At 32.1% G+C, this 22175-nt stretch overlaps 1 protein-coding gene across 1 annotated transcript; it reads left to right on the forward strand.

The window, feature by feature from the left end:
- Positions 1-9540: 9540 nt before the first annotated feature.
- LOC139494838 (uncharacterized) lies at positions 9541-14656 on the forward strand. The gene is made up of 3 exons (XM_071283003.1): positions 9541-9751; positions 11416-11613; positions 12378-14656. The coding sequence occupies exons 1-3, from the start codon at positions 9646-9648 to the stop codon at positions 14555-14557; spliced, it is 2484 nt and encodes an 827-aa protein (XP_071139104.1). The 5' UTR covers positions 9541-9645; the 3' UTR covers positions 14558-14656.
- Positions 14657-22175: the final 7519 nt, after the last annotated feature.

A 22175-nucleotide genomic window follows, 5' to 3' on the forward strand; every position in this document is an offset into this window, starting at 1 on the left:
CATATATGAAATTTAATAGAATTCTTCTTCAACCTTTAGTGAGTCTGACTCTGATTAATGCTTTACATCCTGTTTATGGATTTCTTAACTAAATGTCAATAGTCAATACAATGTTATACGCCACTTTGAACAATAACATATTGTGCATTGAAATAGTTACCAAAGGTACCAGGATTATAAGTCAGTACGCCAGACGCGCGTTTTGTCTAAATAAGACTCATCATTGACGCTCATATCAAAATATTTATAAAGCCAAACAAGTACAAAGTTAAACAGAAACTGAGGGTCCAAAATTCCAAAAAGTTGTGCCAAATACGGTTAAGGTGATCTAACAGTTTATACCATTAGAAAACAAATTTCATTTTTATAGGGAATATGTGAGTGTCAAGGTAGCAATCAGATGACATAAATAACCAGCAGGAATTTAGAGGGTAACATCATACATATACACATGGAAAAAAGTATTGCAACACCAAATTGAAATTCAAATTATAAAAAAACTTTTGATGTTTTTGGTAAAAAATTTGTTGAAATAGAACTGGTTAAACATTATTTAAACATCAACTGAGTTTAAACAATAAATATCGACTCTATCAGTTCTTAGCTGCACATGCAGCTACTGTACTCGTAAACACTAAAACAGATGTTTTTATCCCTTTTGTTTTCAACACTTAAAATAACCAAGTTTATAAATGTATGTTATTGAGACCTTGTAATTGGTCATCTACAACTTATAACTGCAGCAAGATGGCAGATATCCAGCATCAGGGAAGCATGTATGTCGCTGTGATTATTGCACGTATTGTTGGTCATCACCATTCCACTATAAGTCATTTTGGATAAAAAAAAATCAGGCAATAAACGATGTTAAAGACCTTCCGAGGTCAACAAGACTCCTATAACATCTGCTAGGGAAAATAAAATGTTATGAAGGTTGGTCAGAAGGAAACCCATTGCAAACAATACAATCCTAAAAACAGAATGATGGCCATACAGGAGCCTTTAAACAAGAACTGTTCGAGATCTGCTCGTCGCTTCTGGTTATCGTGCGATAATACCATTTCGGGGACCCTTGCCTACGAACAGTCGACTTATGGCAGGATCAGAAGACGTTAAGATGCGGTCATCCGTTTGAATGGCGGCTGCGCACAAAGTACTAATTCTTTGGCGTATAACGATCAACCATGTGGTGAACAATCATCTAAAAATTAATTTTGAAACATCTGACATTGTAAAGTTCGACTACAGTCAAAGTTGTAAAATGCATTATTTGTACCAAAAAATACTGTTTTTTGTTATAAAGCTCAAAGCCGAATTTTTGCGCACCAAGAATGTATATTAACTAAACAGATGAGGACTTATATAACCACAATGAAACTAAAAATATTTTTATATAAAATCTGATTATACTTTAATTTAAGCGCTAGCAAGACAACTGTATTCCGATGAAGAAGATGACAGTGTTTGGCTGTTTGAAATACTTGAAAGTATTGGGGCAAATGATGATTATAGAAAAACTATTCAACGTGAAAGCATAAAACAGGAGATTCTTCGAACTTTTGGAGAAATATTTACCTGTTATTACATGGGAGGAACAGCTGAAGGTACAATAACACCAGGTACTTATATATTTTGTTAGATATTCTTCAGCTTTGTATCGATCTGATGAATAAAGCACCTTTATAACCGATTGTATAGTATGTTCCAATTTTGAACTGTTAAACCATTGTCCAAGATTATAGGGAAGATAGGCCCCCAAAACTAGTTTCAACCCCCCCTAATTTGCATGTGCTTTTCCAAGGTCTGGAGCAGCAATGCAGTGATTGTCTAGTGTTGTCGTGTATCGTATTTGCTATTCGTTCATTTTTTTGTACATTAATCAAGCATTTAGTTTTCTCGTTTGAATTGTTTTCCATTTGTCTTTTCGGAAAATATATAAGTACCTGGTGTTACTGTCCTTTATATCAGGATACATGTTCGGTGTTGCAGACAGTACGTTGACCTAAATTTTCTAATTTCGCAGTTTCATGGTATCTTGTTGAGAGTTGTTTCTTCGGCTATTATCTTTTTTGTTTTACCAACATGATATCATTCTCTTACTTTTTGAATAAATGCAGTACATGTGATGAAATATTCCATTTATAATGTTTCAGATATCCTTAGAATTTGACAATAAGGTGATCTGCATAGAAATTCTTTATTTTCTCTTTCGGATAAAAATTAGACAGAATGTAATCATATCGGCACCTTAACATCATACCAGCTCTTGTTTTATTTCCGGCAAACATCATCCTACAAAACTTATAAAAGTAGTGTTTTATAGCCCAACACACTGCATTTGGGTTTGTGACGTGAACTGTTTATCATTATCTTATAATTCTACATTACAATATGTGGACAGATCACGACTTGACAGACGAATACGGGAATACCTGCATAAAATGGTTTGCTTTTATAGATTGTTATTTGGATGGAGAGTTGTCTCATTGGCACTCACACCATATCTTCCTTTATCTATAATATCACTTCATAAAAATAAGAACGTTTATCTCGCTAACATGTCTTGTATTTATTACGTTCTTAGCATACACTTATGCAAAAAGAAAGTTCTGTGTGCCTTGATTGTTTCATATCCTCCACTGATAAGATGGCATTTCCATTGTCTAGTGGTCATGTTACGAACTTGAACTAACATGACATATCAATTTGGAAATGGCGGCACCAATTTTGGCAAATTTATATATAGTATATATATAAGGGCTTGACAAACGAATTAGTGAAATACTAAATAATATCATGTCATACAAATAGGTACGATTATCTGGCTAACCCTTGGAAACATTCCAGATGCCCTTCTTTAAGTAAACAATTTAATTTAATTGCATTTAGAAAAGAGTATGTTTTTATTTTGATTATTATGTGAAAGGTTCATCTATCATGCTATAACATGTAAAACATCTAATTCTTAAATTTACAGATGAACCAAATGACATTCATATCATGAAATGTGACAAAAGAATTCCTGTTATCGAAGACATATCAAAATCTGAAGGTTTTACGTTATTGATCGTACGAGAACTGGATACGCCTGCTGGGTACGTTAAACTCCAATTCGTATATAACACTGTACCGTGTACGTCTACAGACTGGCTTCTATTAAGTTCTATTGGTATACACAAATGTTTCAAAATTGATAAATTTGAAAGGATTGTTTTATTTGATTTTCTAATGGAACCAAGTACACGTCACTTATTTTCAAGACCAAACAACAAGCCTGCTGTTAAATATGAGAAGTATTATGGTGTTAACATGGATACTGTTATATCTTATCAGCGCAAAATGTGGCCGACAATTGCGAATAAATGGCTTTCTCGTCAAAGACGTCACGGTTGGCCTTCATCAGATATGATTCAAGAGCTGAACTCCCTGGGATTCTTTGCTGTTAGAAAAGGTCATCCTTTTTCATCAGACATAGATTTGGAATGGAGAATATGTCTTTCATTACAAGAGCGAAAGCTTATGTTTAATTTGAAAGATGTGCAACATAAATGTTACATTGTTCTTAAAATGCTGAATCGAGATGTTATAAACTTGGACTGCATTACTACATACCATTGGAAGACTTGTTTATTCTATGTAATAGAGGAGAGTAAAAGCAATGTTTGGGAAAAAATAAACCTATTTCATTGCATTAAGCTTTGTATTAAGCAAATGTTAAGGTGGATTCAATGCGGGGTTTGTCCTAACTATTTTATTCCCAGAGATAATTTATTTGATGGAAAGTTAAAGGAGAGTTGGAGACTTCTATCAGAAAACATACTTGAGGAACTTTTAAATATAGGAATTGAATGCTTGTTGCTAGTAAAAAGAAACAATATATGTGACTTTGTCAGATCACGAGGATCATCAAAATGGTATCAAGTGCTTCAGGCAAACAGTAAACAAGTGCTCAATGAAGCCTTATACAACGTAAACGCAATTACTATTCAAATTACTTCACATGTTTTTAATACCGTAATACTAGAACAACCGTTTTACCTGGCCAATGGAAATGTTGCAATTTTCATAAAATTTCTTTGGTATACCCTAGGTCGCATTCAGAATGCGTGTAGTAGCACTATTACTGAACATACACACTACGAAACCAAACAATCTTTTTCGTTACTGTTACCATACGTCTACACATGTTTGGCTAGTAATGTATCTGCAATGGCTATTCACCATCAAAATCCTCAAGTCCGAGTTTTCCTTTTATTTGGATCTTTTATATACTTCAAAAAAGGTTATTTACCTGGACGTTTGAAGTTTATTTCATTATTATATGCTCTTGGGTTGTATAAAGATTGTGAATGGTGGTTAGATCAACTAGACGAGGAATTTATAAAATTCAGTCCATGTTTCTTTTATTGTAGATACATTAAAAATGATTTAACAATGACATATGCGTATATTATCCAAACTTCAAATTTAACGGTGTTGACATGCATTTCGTTTCTTCCAAGCGAAATTCAAATTATTCCTGATACATTGACATTTGAAATGTTCAGATATTTTGGTATCTCTTTAACAAAAACTGACAAAACGTTCGAGTATTGTCTTTGGCATTACAGAGCAGTTGTTGACTGCAATATATACTTTTACCTACTAAAATATGTAACGAAAAAGAAACTCGGAAATATTTCTGATTATAAAGACGATATTGATAATATATATACCTTGCTACATGTATTTGGGAGAAATATCAGACATCGTGATGTAGCCAACAATGTGTTGGCTTGGATATTTTGCTCTGAACAATTACTTCCTTTAGCGATAATCTGCTTAAGCTTCTCTTGAAAAGTGATGAATTCCTCGGACTTATGTTTCATGATATTCACAAAAGAAAGGCAACGGAAACAATACCATTTTAATGCAGGAAAAATACACATGTTAGTTATTGTATACCACATATGGTTTGCAAGGAGGCCAACCGCTATTGATTTCTGCTTTCAATGCTTTACTTTTAGCGAAAATAAACTACTTAAATGTAGCAAATGCAAAATATCAACATACTGTTCAAAAAAATGTCAAAAAATAAACTGAAAGATTCATAAGGCTATTTGTAAAATTGTAAGACAGTATCATAAAATTCGATATTTTACTGTCCAATAACTATATACACAAGTTTAAAGATGTTGTTTAAACTTTATTGTTAAAATTGATAGAATAAAAAAGTATCATGATAACACATTCCCGATTTCATGTATAACAGTTAGTTTGAGACAAATACTGGTTAACTAATATTAATATTCCATAAAAGTATTTAGAAATAAGGAATACATATTTTTCCCATAAACATGATAAAGGAAACTCAAGTAGTAAATATAATGAGTGCTTGGCAGTTTGCATTTGTACTTTAAGGTGAATAGAGAATCCTAATTAAAATTCATAGAATGTTTTGAAAATTTTTCAAAATGTAGTTTATGTCATGCTTTTTTCCATTGTAAAATAAAAAGTATGGGTCACCGAACATTTTCACGATACAGGTTCTGCAAAATTGTCAGATTGATTATAGATTACGCATGGCTAATCGAATTTTGTGTGATAAAAAGAAAACGACACCATTAATTTTTTTTTTATAAAATGTTAGAAGATAGCTCATAGAACATGCTTTCAAATAATAAAAAAGAAAAACAATTAGTCAACGATCTTGTTTTCTAGCAACATATGAAAAAAAGGTAAATTATCACCTCATTATTTTTTAAGTTTATTTGTCCGAATGATCTCCACTACTATCTGATAAAGCTCCCCGTAGGTTGCAAAATTCAGAAAAAATAGAAAATACTGACGTAACGATGATAAAACACATAATTTCTATATCAATATGAAACGTCTTGCTAATTAATTACATCCTACTCTGAAAATTTGCAATTTTCATTGAAGATCTAGACAAATTGTCATCGGCTACTTCACAATCCAAGATGAAGAAAGACACCATAGCTACCTTTAAATTTATAGTCCATCATGCAAGTCTACACACGTTTAAAAGTGCTTTGGGAATAGAGCATTTCAGCTTTACTGCAATCTAAATATAGTGTTAACCTGAACTGTCTTATTGATGTATATTCTATTAACTTGATAAATTGTTTTACCATTTTGAAAAGAGGCAAAATATATCAGAGGGACTGTCAAACTCATAGATCGAAAATAAATTGTCAACGCCATAGCTAAAAACTAAAAAGGCAAACATGTATGCGTCTGTCTCAAGTCAGGAGTCTGTAATTCCATTGTTTTATATAAATAATGCCGTTAGTTTTCTCGTTTGAATTATTTTACATTGTCTTTCGGGGCCTTTTATAACTGACATAAACACAAACAGTTACCGTTATTTTTTTCTAAATTGACATTTTGGGTATATGACATTTTAAAGATATTAAGTTGATTATAATGGTTGAAACTGGGTTTTTTTCTCATTCGATTCAACCCAATTTTACAGTTTTCGAAAGCCCAACTATAATATGTGTTTCACATTATTGGCATTTGTTAACAAAACAATCATAATGGTGTGTTAATAAAAACTATTGTAAAGAAACCATAGGGTTCGATCAACAGTGAACCAATGCAAATTATCGTGATAAAATTTGAAGGTAAAAGATAGTATAGATTGATAACACATATTATTAGATACACATATTAATCGTTGCTTTAATGAGTTGTAAACTATATTAAAAAAATGACACAAACAACAGTATAGTAAAGCAATATTTCGGATTACAGGCTTAGTTCAGAAATAAATCAGTGTGAAATGTACCAATTATTTAAACAGAAAAATATTGAAACGAAACATGTGAACAAAGGTAACCATAGATTAAAAGTGGAAACATTGGGGAGTGTTTCCCTTCGTAATAACTGAACTCTCATACTTGAAAACAGAACGTTTCTGTATTTTTTCACAAGTGACAGATTAATGAAATTCTAAACTTGACTTGATCATTATCTGTTTCATTTAAATTTTTGAAATGGGTTAAGCCAGTGTAATTAATAGAGGGTTTGAACATGTCAAATGAAATAAAGAAAGTCGTATCATATAAAAAGTATCGTTTTAAAAAAAAGAAGTAAATACTGTTTATATTTTTAAGACATAATTTATACACGAGCATAGTCAAACCATGTAATCAAATGGGCATACCATTTCAAATGACTATTGGTAACATTTGAAAATCTATTGGTTTTTTTTAAAGAATAACATGCATAATTTTGTAGCATATTCATCAAAAAAACGGCCATATAATCAACTTGTCTCTGTTTTCTTTATGTTTTAACATGTTTGCATCCTTCTGTTTTAGTAGATATTTTAATCGTAAAAAGAAAAATCATAAAAATACTGAGCTCTGAGGAAAATGGTGGATTAAACCTGGTTAATTCGATTGATAAACAAACTAGTTGTAAATTTGTTATACATTTTAACATATAAAAAGCTCGCATACTTGTTTGACTTCATGTTAAGTTCACTCATTCTTTACTTACTTACTCTACTTACCTGCAAGACATTCCTTCTGCATGCGACAATACATTATCTTTTTTTGTAGTTCCTGAATATCATTTGATCCCTAAAATAATGTTCACTCAATATTGATGGACTGTCCTTTTTGACGTAGACGTTGATCGAGAATGACGTCATGCCTTCAATTACCATTCATGAAGTAGGGACCGTAGATAAAAGATTTTGCACGAAATACATCTTTTATGGTAACGGAAAATAGACATTGATTGTATACACTTTTTAAGACGCATTCCTTCAAGATTTTTAAATTAAAATTGATATATCTACTTCCCAGTTATGCATTACGGTTATAAATCATGTTGAATAACTTTTTCAGTAATATTCAAAATGGGTACCAACAACACAATTGGAAGAAAAAACAGAAGAAATTGCCAAAAAAAGAAAACATTTAAAAACATAAAACTAGACACCACTTACAAAATAGAAATAAAAAATGATACAGCAAAAAAGATTGTTTTAACAAAATACCAAGGATGATAGTTTATGTGGTCAGATATTGTGTCACTGGTGGAAAGTAGAATATTGTCTTCTTGATAATGTTTAATGGTATACGGCGGTTTTGAATGTATTTTTCAATCAAATATAATTAATATAATCAAAATATTTTTTAAATAAAATAATTTGAGTGTTTCGTTTTAATTATTGATATTTGATATAAGACCTCTACTTTGTCTCATTTTCAATCATACCACATCTCCTGGATTTAGGTGTGGTGACATAAATTGAACATAGGGCCAAAAAAAAGGTTATAATTATTTTATCAGTATGCTATAAGGTCACACAAAACAAATCAGACCAAGTTAAATAAACATATGTGTTGAATTAATAACATCCGTTATATAAGCAAACTGCTGAAACATATTTAGGAACGTGTTAATGATAATCCAGCGACTCGTCTGATTTTGATCAATAAGAACTGAATTGGCAAAAAACTGACTCAAAACTAAAACTACTTACAAGCCTTTGCTAGACATTAAGTAATGAACATTAACCAACATCACAGTAATTTCAAATTGAAGTACATATATTGCCGACATAAAGACTTAAACCCGATATCTTCAATAAGAGAATATTAGTCAATACATTTATCATGTTTAAACATATTCTTTATGTCATGCATAGTCCGTAGTGATTTCGTAAAGCTGATGATAATCATAATGCTTTGTTTCCCGGTACCACATATAAACAGTAAACGAGAAGAATGATGAATGATAAAAAGGACTTCGTCAATTTGCCAATATTGATTCTTAATGTCATTTCAATCAGTACACCATATCATATGAATTAAAAATGAATAAAGAACTGCAGATAAGACAAGCAACATATATATTGTTAAACATATCAGCAATTTATAATTTCACAAATCAAAAACTTATTGGAATTAGCGACAGACACAATTGGAAAAAAAAACAACCAAAACAAACAACTCTTTATTCCTTTTACTACCAATCAAAGATAGTTAACGAATCTCAACATAAAAGATGTACGTGCGCGGAATGCTCGTTCTGGACTAGTAATTGCTGTTCGCTCCCTGTTATAAGATTAATAAGAGATATTTATAAGAGATATTTTTGATTGTTATCATACTTTTGTTTTTGTACTATAAAATGCAGTATTAGATAAGGTAGGGTGAGAATAAACATATTCTCCAGCAAGGGTCATTACATGACTGTAGTTTTGGATATTCAAGTTTGATAAGCGAATAAAGCACACCTTGTTATACTTTATCATAATGATGTTCACCACGTTATAACTACAATAAAGCAACGTAGAGATCATAAACTATCAACCATTTAATCTATCATTCTTATTGTTCAATGATTATATTTAAGTATATTCGAAAAAAAGGTTTAAATTACATATATAAAGTGAATTTACTTCAAAATTACTGAGACGAAACCTATAATGAATGAGATAATTCTGTTGTTAATTGTCGACCCACAAAGCTTTTTAAATGTATAATGTAAATGTACTAAATATTTGTCTTAGTTACCTGTACAATCTGATCGTATCCTTGTTTTTCATATGTTTACATTGGAAATAATGGAATAATGTTAACTAACATAGTATCCGGCTAAATGCATATTTAGAGCTTTTGTGGAATGGAGAAGTGTAAAACTTTAATGTGTCGTGGATTACTACCTAAAAGACAAACACAGAAGAAGTCATGCAAAGATAAACGGCATGTGCCCAGAAGTAACCAAGAAGGTAAATCATAATATTATAGGTCAACCAAAGTGAAGTTTGAAGTCTACAGAAACCATTAGAATTCTCAATGTTTTGTTCATTACAGCATACAAATAAGTATGACATTTTATTCACATATGTTCAATATGTGATGCGTGTTTCATGTAGTGTCTATGCTTTGACTGGCATAAATTCTGCAACATGCTCAATAGTTATATAGGAAAAGAGATTTATTAAACAAGGTCAAAATTTTATTGAAATGATTATTGTTGATAAATGTTGTTTTAACAGACTATGTTTAGTTGTAAACTCTGCTTTATACTTGACCACACAGCAGGATAGTTTGACAGCAACTCGAACGAGTTTAAATTACATTATAGACTTTTAAAAGAACCTTTTGGAAGCCAGGAGGCCTTTATCTATCCTTAATCTGCTATTCGGTTGAACTTGTTTTACATTTTGTCATGTTGCGGCCTTTTATAGCTGACTAAATGGGTTGCAGTTAATGATGACGTCTGTTTGGCACTGGGTCATTGGTCGATAGTTACCATGGTAATGATATGCCAGCTCATTGTTTAATATTAATTGCCACAAGAAACTTTCAATGACGTTGTATATACACTGTTTTTCAAACCAGATAATCTGGAAATAAATCACAATATCCAATTGCACATACAATAATTAATCATAAGTTACCCAAAGCACAACAATATAATTCTCTTACAATACGTCCCTTCTAAATCAGATTGGCGCCCTTTATAATATTTGTCGACAATACTTCATGTAATCGTAGACTTATATTTATGTTTAAACAAATCAATCAATCATTGGTCAGGAATCGAAAAACTGAACTAAAATGCTGGAACATTTTATTGTAGATTAATAGTTAAGATTGGTGTCTTTATAAATGACGATAAAGAATGTACCAAAGTAGTAGGTCCAGTAACACCGCTTTTTGGCCCCAAAATATAGAAGTTTTACAAAATTGTTAAAATGTAAACTTTTAGTTATTTATTGGAAAGTAGAATGCTTCTGCTACACAGATATGGGCTGTATTAGACAATACAATGCACATTTATTTGGTGATACATGTAGCATCAATAAGTCATTCTAAATTACGGAAATCCTCACAATTTTAGCATTTTAAATTTCAGACGGTTTTCGTCTTATATTAAAGTGGCCGCATTTGTGTTCATTCTTAATATTAAAATGTAAGTTGTATTTGATGATAATACATAACATATATAAAGGTTGAGGATGAACACTTTCATTTTTTACCAAAAAACATCTGAAAAGAGACATTTTTTGGATATTTGATAGATTTTTCATATTTAAGCTTGAATCGGAGCGTTTTCATTGACTAAATCAGTTAAAATCTTTTACATAACTAATTGATTTAACTGAAATAGACATTTAAGTGTTAAACAAATCTTTCGTTAGATGAACCTGAAAAAGAACCTACTCCTTTACTTCTATTGTATGTTAAACATTATATAAATCTTAAGAATAGAATTATAATGCCAGTGTCTGATTGTACTTGTTTAGCATTATAACTATTTTGATCTGAGCGTCACTGATGAGTGTTATGTAGTCGAAACGTGCGTCTGGCGTACTAAATAATCCTGGTTTTTAAGAAAACTAATTTTTGCTGTTTGTATCAATACCTGATTATAATCCGATTTTAGCTCCAGCAAACCAATTGTGTTATGATGAAGAAGATGACAGTGTTTGGCTGTTTGAAATACTTGATAGTATTGGGGCAAATGACGATTATAGAAAGACTATTCAACGTGAAAGCATAAAACAGGAGATTCTTGAAACTTTTGGTGGATATTTAACATGTTATTACATGGGAGGTACATTTGAAGGTGCAGTTACACCAGGTAAATATATAAATGGATAATGCTTACATACCATGTTTTTTTTCTGATACTTGCCAAATATCAATAGAACTGGTTTGTTAAAAAGAGAATATCAAATGGCCTTTACAATATCACATCCGTACCAATTTAATCTCAAGAGATCGACTTGTTATTTTGGTTGTGGGTTGATAAAGTGTGTGCTTTTGAAAAGGCCATATCATAACACTGTTGTATATACCTCACATATATATTTTTGTGACATGACGTCTCACATATAGGGGTTCAGTAAATCTGACTGGTATTGATACCTTCACCACGGATGGCTGATATAGCACGATTGCAGTTAACTGTGTTACACATACAATGCATTTGTATTTACTACTAGGTATATGTTAATCAGTGTGTTTAAAAAAAAATTCTTAAAAAATTTAGCACATGTCCATTAAAACAAAAAGGACATGCATACGTATAGTTACTAAAGGGTTATATGGTACCAACGGCAAATTTCACATTTTTGAAAGATATTGCCCACTCAAAAGAATTGATGTGTAACTGCAATAAAATCAGACTGAGTTATGAACATCAATTAAGTTTTGGTTAATCTGTAACGTCTACTTTATTAATCATAATGTATTCATGATTTGCTTTGTTTAAATTTGAGGCACCTTTTACGTGATTTCATGATATAATGTTACACCATCGAAATAGATCAACATAAAATGGTATTCGCTTTATTGTAGTAAAACTAATTAGGGTGTTATAACATCGTATCTATACATTTACAGATGAACCGAATGACATCGATGTCATGAAATGTGACGAAATGTTCCCGGTCATCCAGGACATATCAGAAGCTAAAATGAACTGTTGTTCGTTGTTGATAGTACAAGAATTAGATACACCTGATGGATACGTAAAACTACAACTAGTATATAACGGCATACCATGTACATCTACAGACTGGCATCGATTTATTGGCATGCACAAATATTTAAAAATTGATAGATTTGGAAGGATTGTTTTATTTGATTTTTTAATGGAGCCATATAAAGATGATTTATTTTCAAGACCTAAAAACAAGCCTGCTGTGAAGTCTGAAAAGTATTATGATCTTAACATGGATACTGTTATATCTTACCGATGCAAAACGTGGCCAAAAGAGGCACAGGAATGGCTTTCCCGTAAAAGACATCACTGCTGGCCCTCAACAGATATGATCCAAGAGCTTCAAACACTTGGATTTTTTGTTGTTAGAAAAGGTCATCCTTTTTCACCAGAAATAGATGTGGAGTGGAGAATATCTCTTTCGTTACAAGAGCGAAAACTAATGTTCAATTTGACAGATGTCCAACATAAATGTTACATTGTTCTCAAAATGCTTAATCGAGATGTTATAAATTTGGAGTGCATAACTACATACCATTGGAAGACGTGTTTATTCTATGTTATAGAAGAGAGTAGCAGCAATGATTGGGAGAAAAACAAACTATGGCATTGCATTATACGATGTATTAAGCTTATGTTAAGGTGGGTTAAACGTGGGTTTTGTCCTAACTATTTCATTCCAAGAGAAAACTTATTTGATGGCAGGATGAATGCGAGTTGGAGACTTATATCAGTAAACGTACTAGAGGAAATTTTAAATGTAAGATTTGAATGCTTGTTGTTTGTGAAACGAAACAATATAGGTGACTATGTCAGATCACGGGGATCTTCAGACTGGTATAAATGGCTTCAGTTAAACAGTAAAAAGGTGTACAACGAAGCCTTATACTACAAAAACACTGCTACTATTGAAAAGACACTACATGTGTTTAACACAGCAATACTTGAACAACTATTCAACTTGGCCAATGGAAACGTTGTACATTTCGTAAAATGTATTTGGAATGTTCTAGGATGTATTCGGCATGCATGCAGTAGCCCTATTACGGGACATACACACTACGAAACTAAACAGTCATTATCATTACTTTTACCCTATATGTACACTTGTTTGGCTAGTAATGTATCTGCAATGGCTATTCATAATCAAAATTGTCAAGTCCGTGATTTCCTTTTATTCGGGTCTTTTATATACTTCAGAGGTGGTAAATTATCTGGACACCTGAAGTTTATTTCAGTGTTATATGCAATTGGAAGGTATAAAGATTGTGAATGGTGGTTACATCAATTAGACGAGGAATCTTTAAAATACAGTACATCATTCTGTAATTGTAGATACATCAAAAGTGATTCAACAATGGCATATGAGTATATTATCAATACTTCAAATTTGAAGGTGTTGACATGCGTCTCATTTCTTCCAACCGAAATTGCTATCATTCCGAATGCGTTGATCTTTGAAATGTTCAGACATTTTGGTATCTCTTTAACACACGAAGACAAAACATACGCGTATTGTTGTTGGCATTACAGGGCTGTTGTTGACTGCAACATTTTCTTTTTCTTACTAAAATACGTTACAAAAGAGAAACTAAGATGTTTTCAAGAGTGTGAAAACGCTAGACTCTGCATTGCAATTTTACTTTTTGTTAAAAATGTAAGACATCGCGATGTTGCTAACAACTTGTTGGCTTGGACTTTTCGCTCGAATTATGAAACACCATTAGCGCTAATGTGTTTGGCAAAGTCGTGGGAAATATCTAACTCTTGGGATTTATGTTTTATGATCTTCACGGATGAAATGAAACAAAGACAATACCAATTCAATTCAGCTAAATTACATATGTTAGTTATTCTGTATAGTATATGGTATGCGCGAAAGCCGTCTATCATTCACTTTTGTTTTCAGTGTTTCTCAATGAGTGAAGAAGAGATTCCTAAATGTAGTAGATGTAAAATATCTACGTATTGTTCAAAACAATGTCAAATAGCAAACTGGAAAAAACACAAACGCGTTTGCAAAATTGTAAGAAACTATCATACTGTACAGTGTTTGATATACGTATATACTTCGAACTGATTGCATAGCCATAGCAATGTTTTATAATGATTCAAAACTATTGTTTATTATAAAGTAGATTTCAATATTAAAACAAAAAAACATCGTGTGAAAACAAAACGATTTGAATTCATTATTGCATTTTACAAGTATTGATAACGCTCAATTGACAATCGACTTAAAATGTCTCATAAAGCTTTGTACTAAAAATTGGATAATGTAGACACAATGTCCATGTTAAGATCTAGGCTAATTATAATTTGTGAATAGTAAAACTGGTTCCCAATACAGATATGTTGATACTGGCAGGTTTATATACCTTACACAAAAATTACCCAACAAACTCATTAGGATGAATAAAACATAAGCTTTACATTCAATGTCACCCTTTTGTTGACTGATACCCTGTGTTGGTTTCTCAACATTCTATTGACATGATGTCGTAGTCTGCGGTCCTTTATTTATTAGATTTTATCTTTCTCCCGATTGTAAAATTTGACCGAGTTTTAATTAGCATGTTTTTAAAAACATGCATAGCAGTGAACGCATCTAAAAGTAAAAGCCAAAATAATTGATTGTCACCGAAAATGAACATTAAATGACGGATAAAACTAACGTTTCATTATCATCTAAAGACCATCCGGTCACCTGAGACATACATCCATAATCCGGATAATTAAGTGGGGTTTCAATTGCTCAGTTTTTAGTTTTGATGAATCTGTTATGAGCTTCTTTTTCCTTTCTTTACTTTAGTTTTGACCATAGTTTTGATAGTTTGTATCAACTTTTATGTTTTGAATGTACTCTTATTATATTCAGTCTATCTTTATTTCAATTTTCTCGATAAATGTTAATTGATATTAACATGTGTTTTCCAAGATAAAAACAAAAATACTGAAAAAAAATATTTGATATCCAAACGAAGCATGACCTCCACGTCGACAGCGAACCCGTTACCTGCTTGGCATGGGACACTTTGCTAATCAATTAAGACAAATTTCAATCATGTAACAAAAAGACGAATGTATCGTAAAATGATCGCTCAATCGATCGCGCAATTCCAGATGTATATTGCTTAGAATGATTAGTTTTTAAAATTTCGAATTACCATTTGCATTTTATGCAGTAGCAGAATGTAAATATCAGGAGTCACTTCATTCTTTATTAAAACTATCGACGTCTTAAAACGTTTTTGTTGTCGTGACTTTCAAGAAGTAAAACAACAAAGATACCGAATTCCGAGGAAAGTTCTAAACGAAGAAACTAATAATATGGCAAAATCAAAAGCTCAAACACTTCAAAACGAATGGATAACAACAATCAGTAGACCTTAAAGTGATTGTAACAAGTATTAAAATTGAGAATAAAATGGCGAATATGTCAATGAGACAATAACACAACTAAAGAGATGAGGACGGCCGAAGTCCACTAGTAGGTCGTTAAAAGACCGTAAACACAAATCCATTCGTTTGATGTGTTTGGACTTTTGATTTTTGCCTTTTGATTTTGGTCTTTCCTTTTTGAATTTTCCTCGGAGTTCAGTAATTTTGTGTTTTTACTTTATACATCAATTATTAAAGGTCTAATAACAGTTAATGACATATCAGCTCAAGATCTCAATTATACAGATTGAAGGATTAGTCTTCGTCATATAAAAATCATTTTTTGTCGCAGCCGAGAGATAGGTAGACAGATTTTGATTGTTATGTTTTGCAGACATATTTCCTGGTATCTATGATGAGTTTATTTACAACCACTGGGTCGATGCCACTGCTGTTGGCGTTTTAATTCCCCGACGGTATCACCCGCTCAGTAGTCAATACTTTTGTGTTGACTTCAGTTATCATTAATATGTTCATTATTATAAATTAACTGTAAAAAATATTTTTGGTTATCAATGCTCTTCAACTTCGTACAATATTTTGCTTTTTTTTTAAATTTATTCGAGCGTCAGTAATGAGTCTTTTGAAGTCGAAACGCCCGTCTAGCGTAAATATAAAATTTCAATCCTGGTATCTATGATGAGTTTATTCTGCCTCACCAGTTACAAAATTCACCTGTAAATTAATTTCGAAGACTCGGCTGTGACAAAAAAGGATGGCAACAAAAATGAACCATGCACACTGAAAAGATTCATGTGAAGTGGTACCTCCACCAGAATAATTCTGCATTACGTATAACAAAAAAATCCTGAATATGAAAAATGTAAAACAGCCAAACAAAAACAGTACAAAAGTTGGAGGTACGGAAATTACCTTAAGCCTAATGCTTTTTTTTTAATTTTTAAGCAACACATGGTCCTCTAACTTTGACTAATTTGTTACAGTTAATTCTTGTTCTTGGGATGAGAAGTAGAAAAGGGATCTTAAATTTCGAGATATATATATGCAAGTAGACTCCCATGGTTAGGAATATATGTGTCCTTGCACTGAGCCTCAAACACAGACAAGATAAGAAAATGATCATAAGTACATGACGCAAATCAAAACAAAAATCCTGATAAATTCTGCTGCCCTGTAAATGCATTCTGAATTTTCCAAAGTAAAAGACAAACTAAATTAAACAAAAGATGACTCGCCTTTTTTGTTTGTCTTGCCCGTGTTCATGTTGTCAATATTATCATGCGTGGTTTAAGAATAGCCGATTGGAAGAAACAATATGTATAGTCTAACTTCAAAACTGATGAATGTTTGTCCAACAATGTGAGATGAAACTATCTAATAATAATGCCCTCGCACATCTTATCTAATAACAACACGCTAGAAACAAAGGTGATTTAAATGCTTAAAATATGCATACAAGTGGTCACACATCCTATTTGATAACTACAGACTAACGCAAACGGTTGTAAGTGCTCTAATTATGCATATAAATGGTCATAAAAATGATGCAAGTGTAAACAATCATTCGAGGTTGAATGAAGACAATACAAGACATATTTAGATGTCATAAATGATACTAAAACTCAATACAAACCAGCTATACATACAACATGTCATATCAATACAATTGAAGCACCAACTGCTGTTTAAGCACATCATCATATCCATCGTGTAGTCAAACAATTTTACCAGTCTCCACACAGATAACCTCCGATAATAGAATGTTCTTGTAATTTCCAAGGGATGAACTACATCCATTGGGTAACATTCAATATGTTTGGGTATTTGGGAAATAAGAAATAAAAGCATAAAACTAAATCTTCAAAACAGGCACCACGGAAGAAATTCAACAGAACTCTTGCCTCAACCTTAATGAGTCTGACTCTGGTTAATGCGTGACATTCTTAATGACAATATGCAATACAATGTTATAACCACTTCGAACTATAACATATTGTGCATTGAAAAACAGTTTTTAGTTTCTTTTATATCATTTGAAAACAAATTTCAGAGATAAAGTTAATTTCTCCCTGTACTTTTAATTCCCTTTATCTATGAGCAACATAAATTTTTTTTTTAATTTTATGTTTGATACATGTACAATGACAACGTATAATAAGAGTGCATTTATGTGTTGATTTCGACCATTTAACATATGTCATTAAAAACGTCAATTTTAGTGAGTTAATAATAGAACTCATGGCAGTGTCAAAGTAACAATCAAATTACAAAAAAAACAGCAGACATTAAGAGAGCAACATATAAGCTGCATTGAAGACCTATTGGTGGCCTTCGGTTGTTGTCTGCTCTTTGGTCAGGTTGTTGTCTCTTTGACACATTCCTCATTTATATCTTCAATTTTCTGTACATGAATAAGTTCTTACCTAAACTTCATCTGGTAAAATCAATGAATTACCACATCTTCCTATAACTATTGTCACAGACCCAACTTTATATAACTGTCTTACAACACGCATTTTTCCTTAACATGTCCTGTACCTATATAAAAAAGAAGATGTGGTATGATTGCCAATGAGACAACTGTCTACAAGAGACCAAAATGAAACAGACATTAACAACTAAATGTCATCGTACGGCCTTCACCAATGAGCAAAGCCCATACCGCATAGTCAGATATATAAGGCCGCGATAAGACAATGTAAAACAATTCAAACGAGAAAACTAACGGCCTTATTTATATAACAAAATGACCGAAAAACAAATATGTAACACATAAACAGGGTCCAGATCATGGCAGTTGTTAGCTTATAGTTCTTTTCTGTGAGTGTTACATTGCCGTTTGGGTTTTTGTTGCATTTTAGTGTTTCTGTTGTTTCGTTGTTTTCCTCTTATACTAGTAGTTGATGTTTTTCCCTCGGTTTTAGTTTGTAACGCGGATCTGCTTTCTCTCAATCGAATTATGACTTTCGAACAGCAGTATACTACTGTTGCCGCACTACTACATTGCCCGCCATGCAAATCGACACTCAGTAAAAATGTTAAAATAGAGAATAGGACAAAGTCAGCAAAATTATATATCAAACGACTATTGTAAACTACCTTACTTTCTCAATTCCAGTCTTTTAGGACATCAATTCAATTATGCGGCGATGCTTTTTCGCGATAAACACCCTTGCTAGCGTGAATCTTATATTTACCACAAAAATCGTCACTTTCATTGTCAAATTTTAAAACGGGATTGAATAGAAACTGACTTAACGCAGCTGTACAACTCCAAGATTGTTTATATTTATTCCACGATGACACAGTGTGTCATAGTAAGGTAACCCTTTATGAGTCCCATATACCATATTTTCGACTAAACACCTACTCAGCTATGCATGTGTTTCAATGAATAGGTATCATACCACCCAATATCTAATTCAATACCAAACGCATCATTTTGAAAAGGATTTATATGTGGCATATTGCATTAGAAATTGTTCAATATCTGGTACATGTTTTTTCGCAAACAACTAGATATCGCTTTCAAAGAACTTACAGGCACAAATGTACAGGGGCCAATACTGTTTCAGAACAGATTGTTGTAAACAGGAAAAGAACGTTCATGGAGTCCTTATTAGGAAATTAATTAAAATGCGAGGCAAAAATTGAGGACTCACATTTTATGAACAATTTTTGCTGAATTTAATTAGATCATTAACACATATTTTCGCGTGTCTATATATAAAGAACAATACAAGCCAACTTATTTCAAAATATTATCAACAAATAATAGAACCTGGCAGGAACGATATTTTAGTGTGCTAGTGACCTATTACGATATATATGGGGTTAGTAAATTCCATAGTGGGTGAGAGCAAAGCCCAGTCTACTAACAATTATTTGTGTCCTCACTCTTGAATTAATGGTTTCTTACAGGATGTAATTTCTGAAATTTTAATTGAATCATGACATCACTTGAAACTAAATCTTAATTGACTATGGTTTGTATTTTTTTCTAATTGACTTTAACAGATATACACCAGATAAAAGACTATCCCACAAAAATTGTACCAATTGATTGCAAGTTAATATTCAAAGGTCAAAAGAGACGTTCGTATGTTCCCTAGTATCTCGTTAGAATGTTGAATTGAAATATTTTGCAATTATGACAAGAACCAATTTACCAAAATGTAACTTCTTCGTGAATATTGCAATGTTAATATTAGATGTTCTTTGCTATTTGGAACGGGTTTTTTCTTTTATTATTACGTAAAATTGTAATTATCTTTACTATTGATATAAAACATAAAACGATTTCTTTCTCCATTTGCGTCAGTTTTTGACTTTATACATTTATGTATAAATTTTACTCTATCAAATGATCAACCAATAAAGCATTCGTATATTCTATTGAATAACATCCACGTACCTCACAATGGGGTCGGATTGGGAAGGGGGTCTTTCATTTGATCAATCCTGATATCCCTCGGTGTGATCTACGACAAGAAAAACCTTAAAATATGCATTATCTATAACTTATGGAATGTGGAAATTTTATTTTTGTTATCTCTATATGCCACCTGAACATTCGCCTTGATATCAGTATTACTAGACTAGTAATTACGTAGTACATCAATTCTATACTTATTCAGTGTTTCCGCAGGTTTTGTATAAATAATAAAGATAAATGCATTATATTGTGTATAAATTAAACTATGACATTGTAGTAATGTATTTCTCTTGCAAAGCATCTGACAAGTGCTTTATAAATATATTGATCAGCATAAATGGTTTCGTTGTAACATATTTTTAAGTAATTTTATCATTATCATAATTCCTCCCGCAGAGTATCTATAATTCAGATATATGTTAAAAAGTTACCTCGTTACATAATACGGCAATTACGGTAAAAACACCAAGCATTTATAATGTCTATGTGGTTATATGAATTGGCAATAGTTATTATTTTTCTACAAATTGAAATATTCCAAGGGAATATTGATTACGATGCAAACTGATCTACTAGTTACATCAAGAGTGAATATAAAAAAAGAAGATGTGGTATGATTGCCAATGAAACAACTCTCCACAAGATACCAAAATGACACAGATATTAACAACCATAGGTCACTGTACGGCCTTCCACAATGAGCAAAGCCCATACCGCATAGTCATCTATTAACAACTATAGGTCACCGTACGGCTTTCAACAATGAGCAAACTCATACTGCAAAATCAGCTATCACAACTATAGGTCACAGTACGGCCTTCAACTATGAGCAAAGCCAAAACCGCATAGTCAGCTATTAACAATTATGTGTCATCGTACGGCCTTTAACAATGAGCAAAGCTCGTATCGCATAGTCAGTTATTAACAACTATAGGTCACCGTACGGCTTTCAACAATGAGCAAAGCCCATACCGCATAGTCAGCTATTAACAACTATAGGTCACCGTACGGCTTTCAACAATGAGCAAAGCCCATACCGCATTGTCAGCTATTTCCAACTATAGGTCACAGTACGGCCTTCAACTATGAGCAAAGCCAATCCCGCATAGTCAGCTATTAACAATTATGTGTCATTGTACGGCCTTCAACAATGAGCAAAGCTCGTATCGCATAGTCAGTTATTATCAACTCTAGGTCACCGACGGCCGTCAACAATGAGCAAAACCCATACTGCATAGTCAGCTATTAACAGCCTGAAAGGTTGAAAGGTTGGGAAAGAAAGAAATAAACATAATCTTTAGAGACACACCATTTTGATTTGTTTAGACCAAGTCATGAAGTATCCGATGTTTGGAATTTGCACATAATATATACTTCGAAATTCAAGAAGCGTTTATGTATATGAACTACATATGATCGGCTTCATTTGAATCTCCTTCGCTGTGTAAAGACTAAAAATATTTCTATAATTTGACTCTCAATCTCTACATTTACTAGCTTCTCTAACTTGAATTTTTCTTTTAAATATGTAAAAAAAAATAATAAGATATTGCCATCCTGACCACGAACACCAAAAAAGAGGGGTGAAATATACCAGAGGGACATTCAATAATTTATCATCTAATGATTTTATTGTATAACATATATGACCATTTAAAACGCAATTAAAAGTCCTCACAGTGAGTATATATTATTCAAACATCTGTTCAAAATTACACCGTTTAATTATAAGGCTTTGTTTTTGAAATAAATGCAGTCTCTTATTTACGGCTATCATGTCTCTTTCGAATATATACTACTATTGAAATAAGCAACTATAAAATATTATTTCATAATTAGGTTGATAACCACGCACATAAAT

This window comes from Mytilus edulis, chromosome 11 (assembly GCF_963676685.1).
Source record: "Mytilus edulis chromosome 11, xbMytEdul2.2, whole genome shotgun sequence".
NCBI lineage: Eukaryota > Metazoa > Mollusca > Bivalvia > Mytilida > Mytilidae > Mytilus > Mytilus edulis.

What these genes read in the sequence shown, in the direction of transcription:
- LOC139494838 (XM_071283003.1), top strand. Translation starts at nt 9,646, where the DNA reads ATGGAGAAGTGTAAAACTTTAATGTGTCGTGGATTACTACCTAAAAGA. An exon ending in GCCCAGAAGTAACCAAGAAG is followed by an intron (nt 9,752 to 11,415) that starts GTAAATCATAAT and finishes ATCCGATTTTAG; the next exon opens with CTCCAGCAAACCAATTGTGT. An exon ending in TGAAGGTGCAGTTACACCAG is followed by an intron (nt 11,614 to 12,377) that starts GTAAATATATAA and finishes ATACATTTACAG; the next exon opens with ATGAACCGAATGACATCGAT.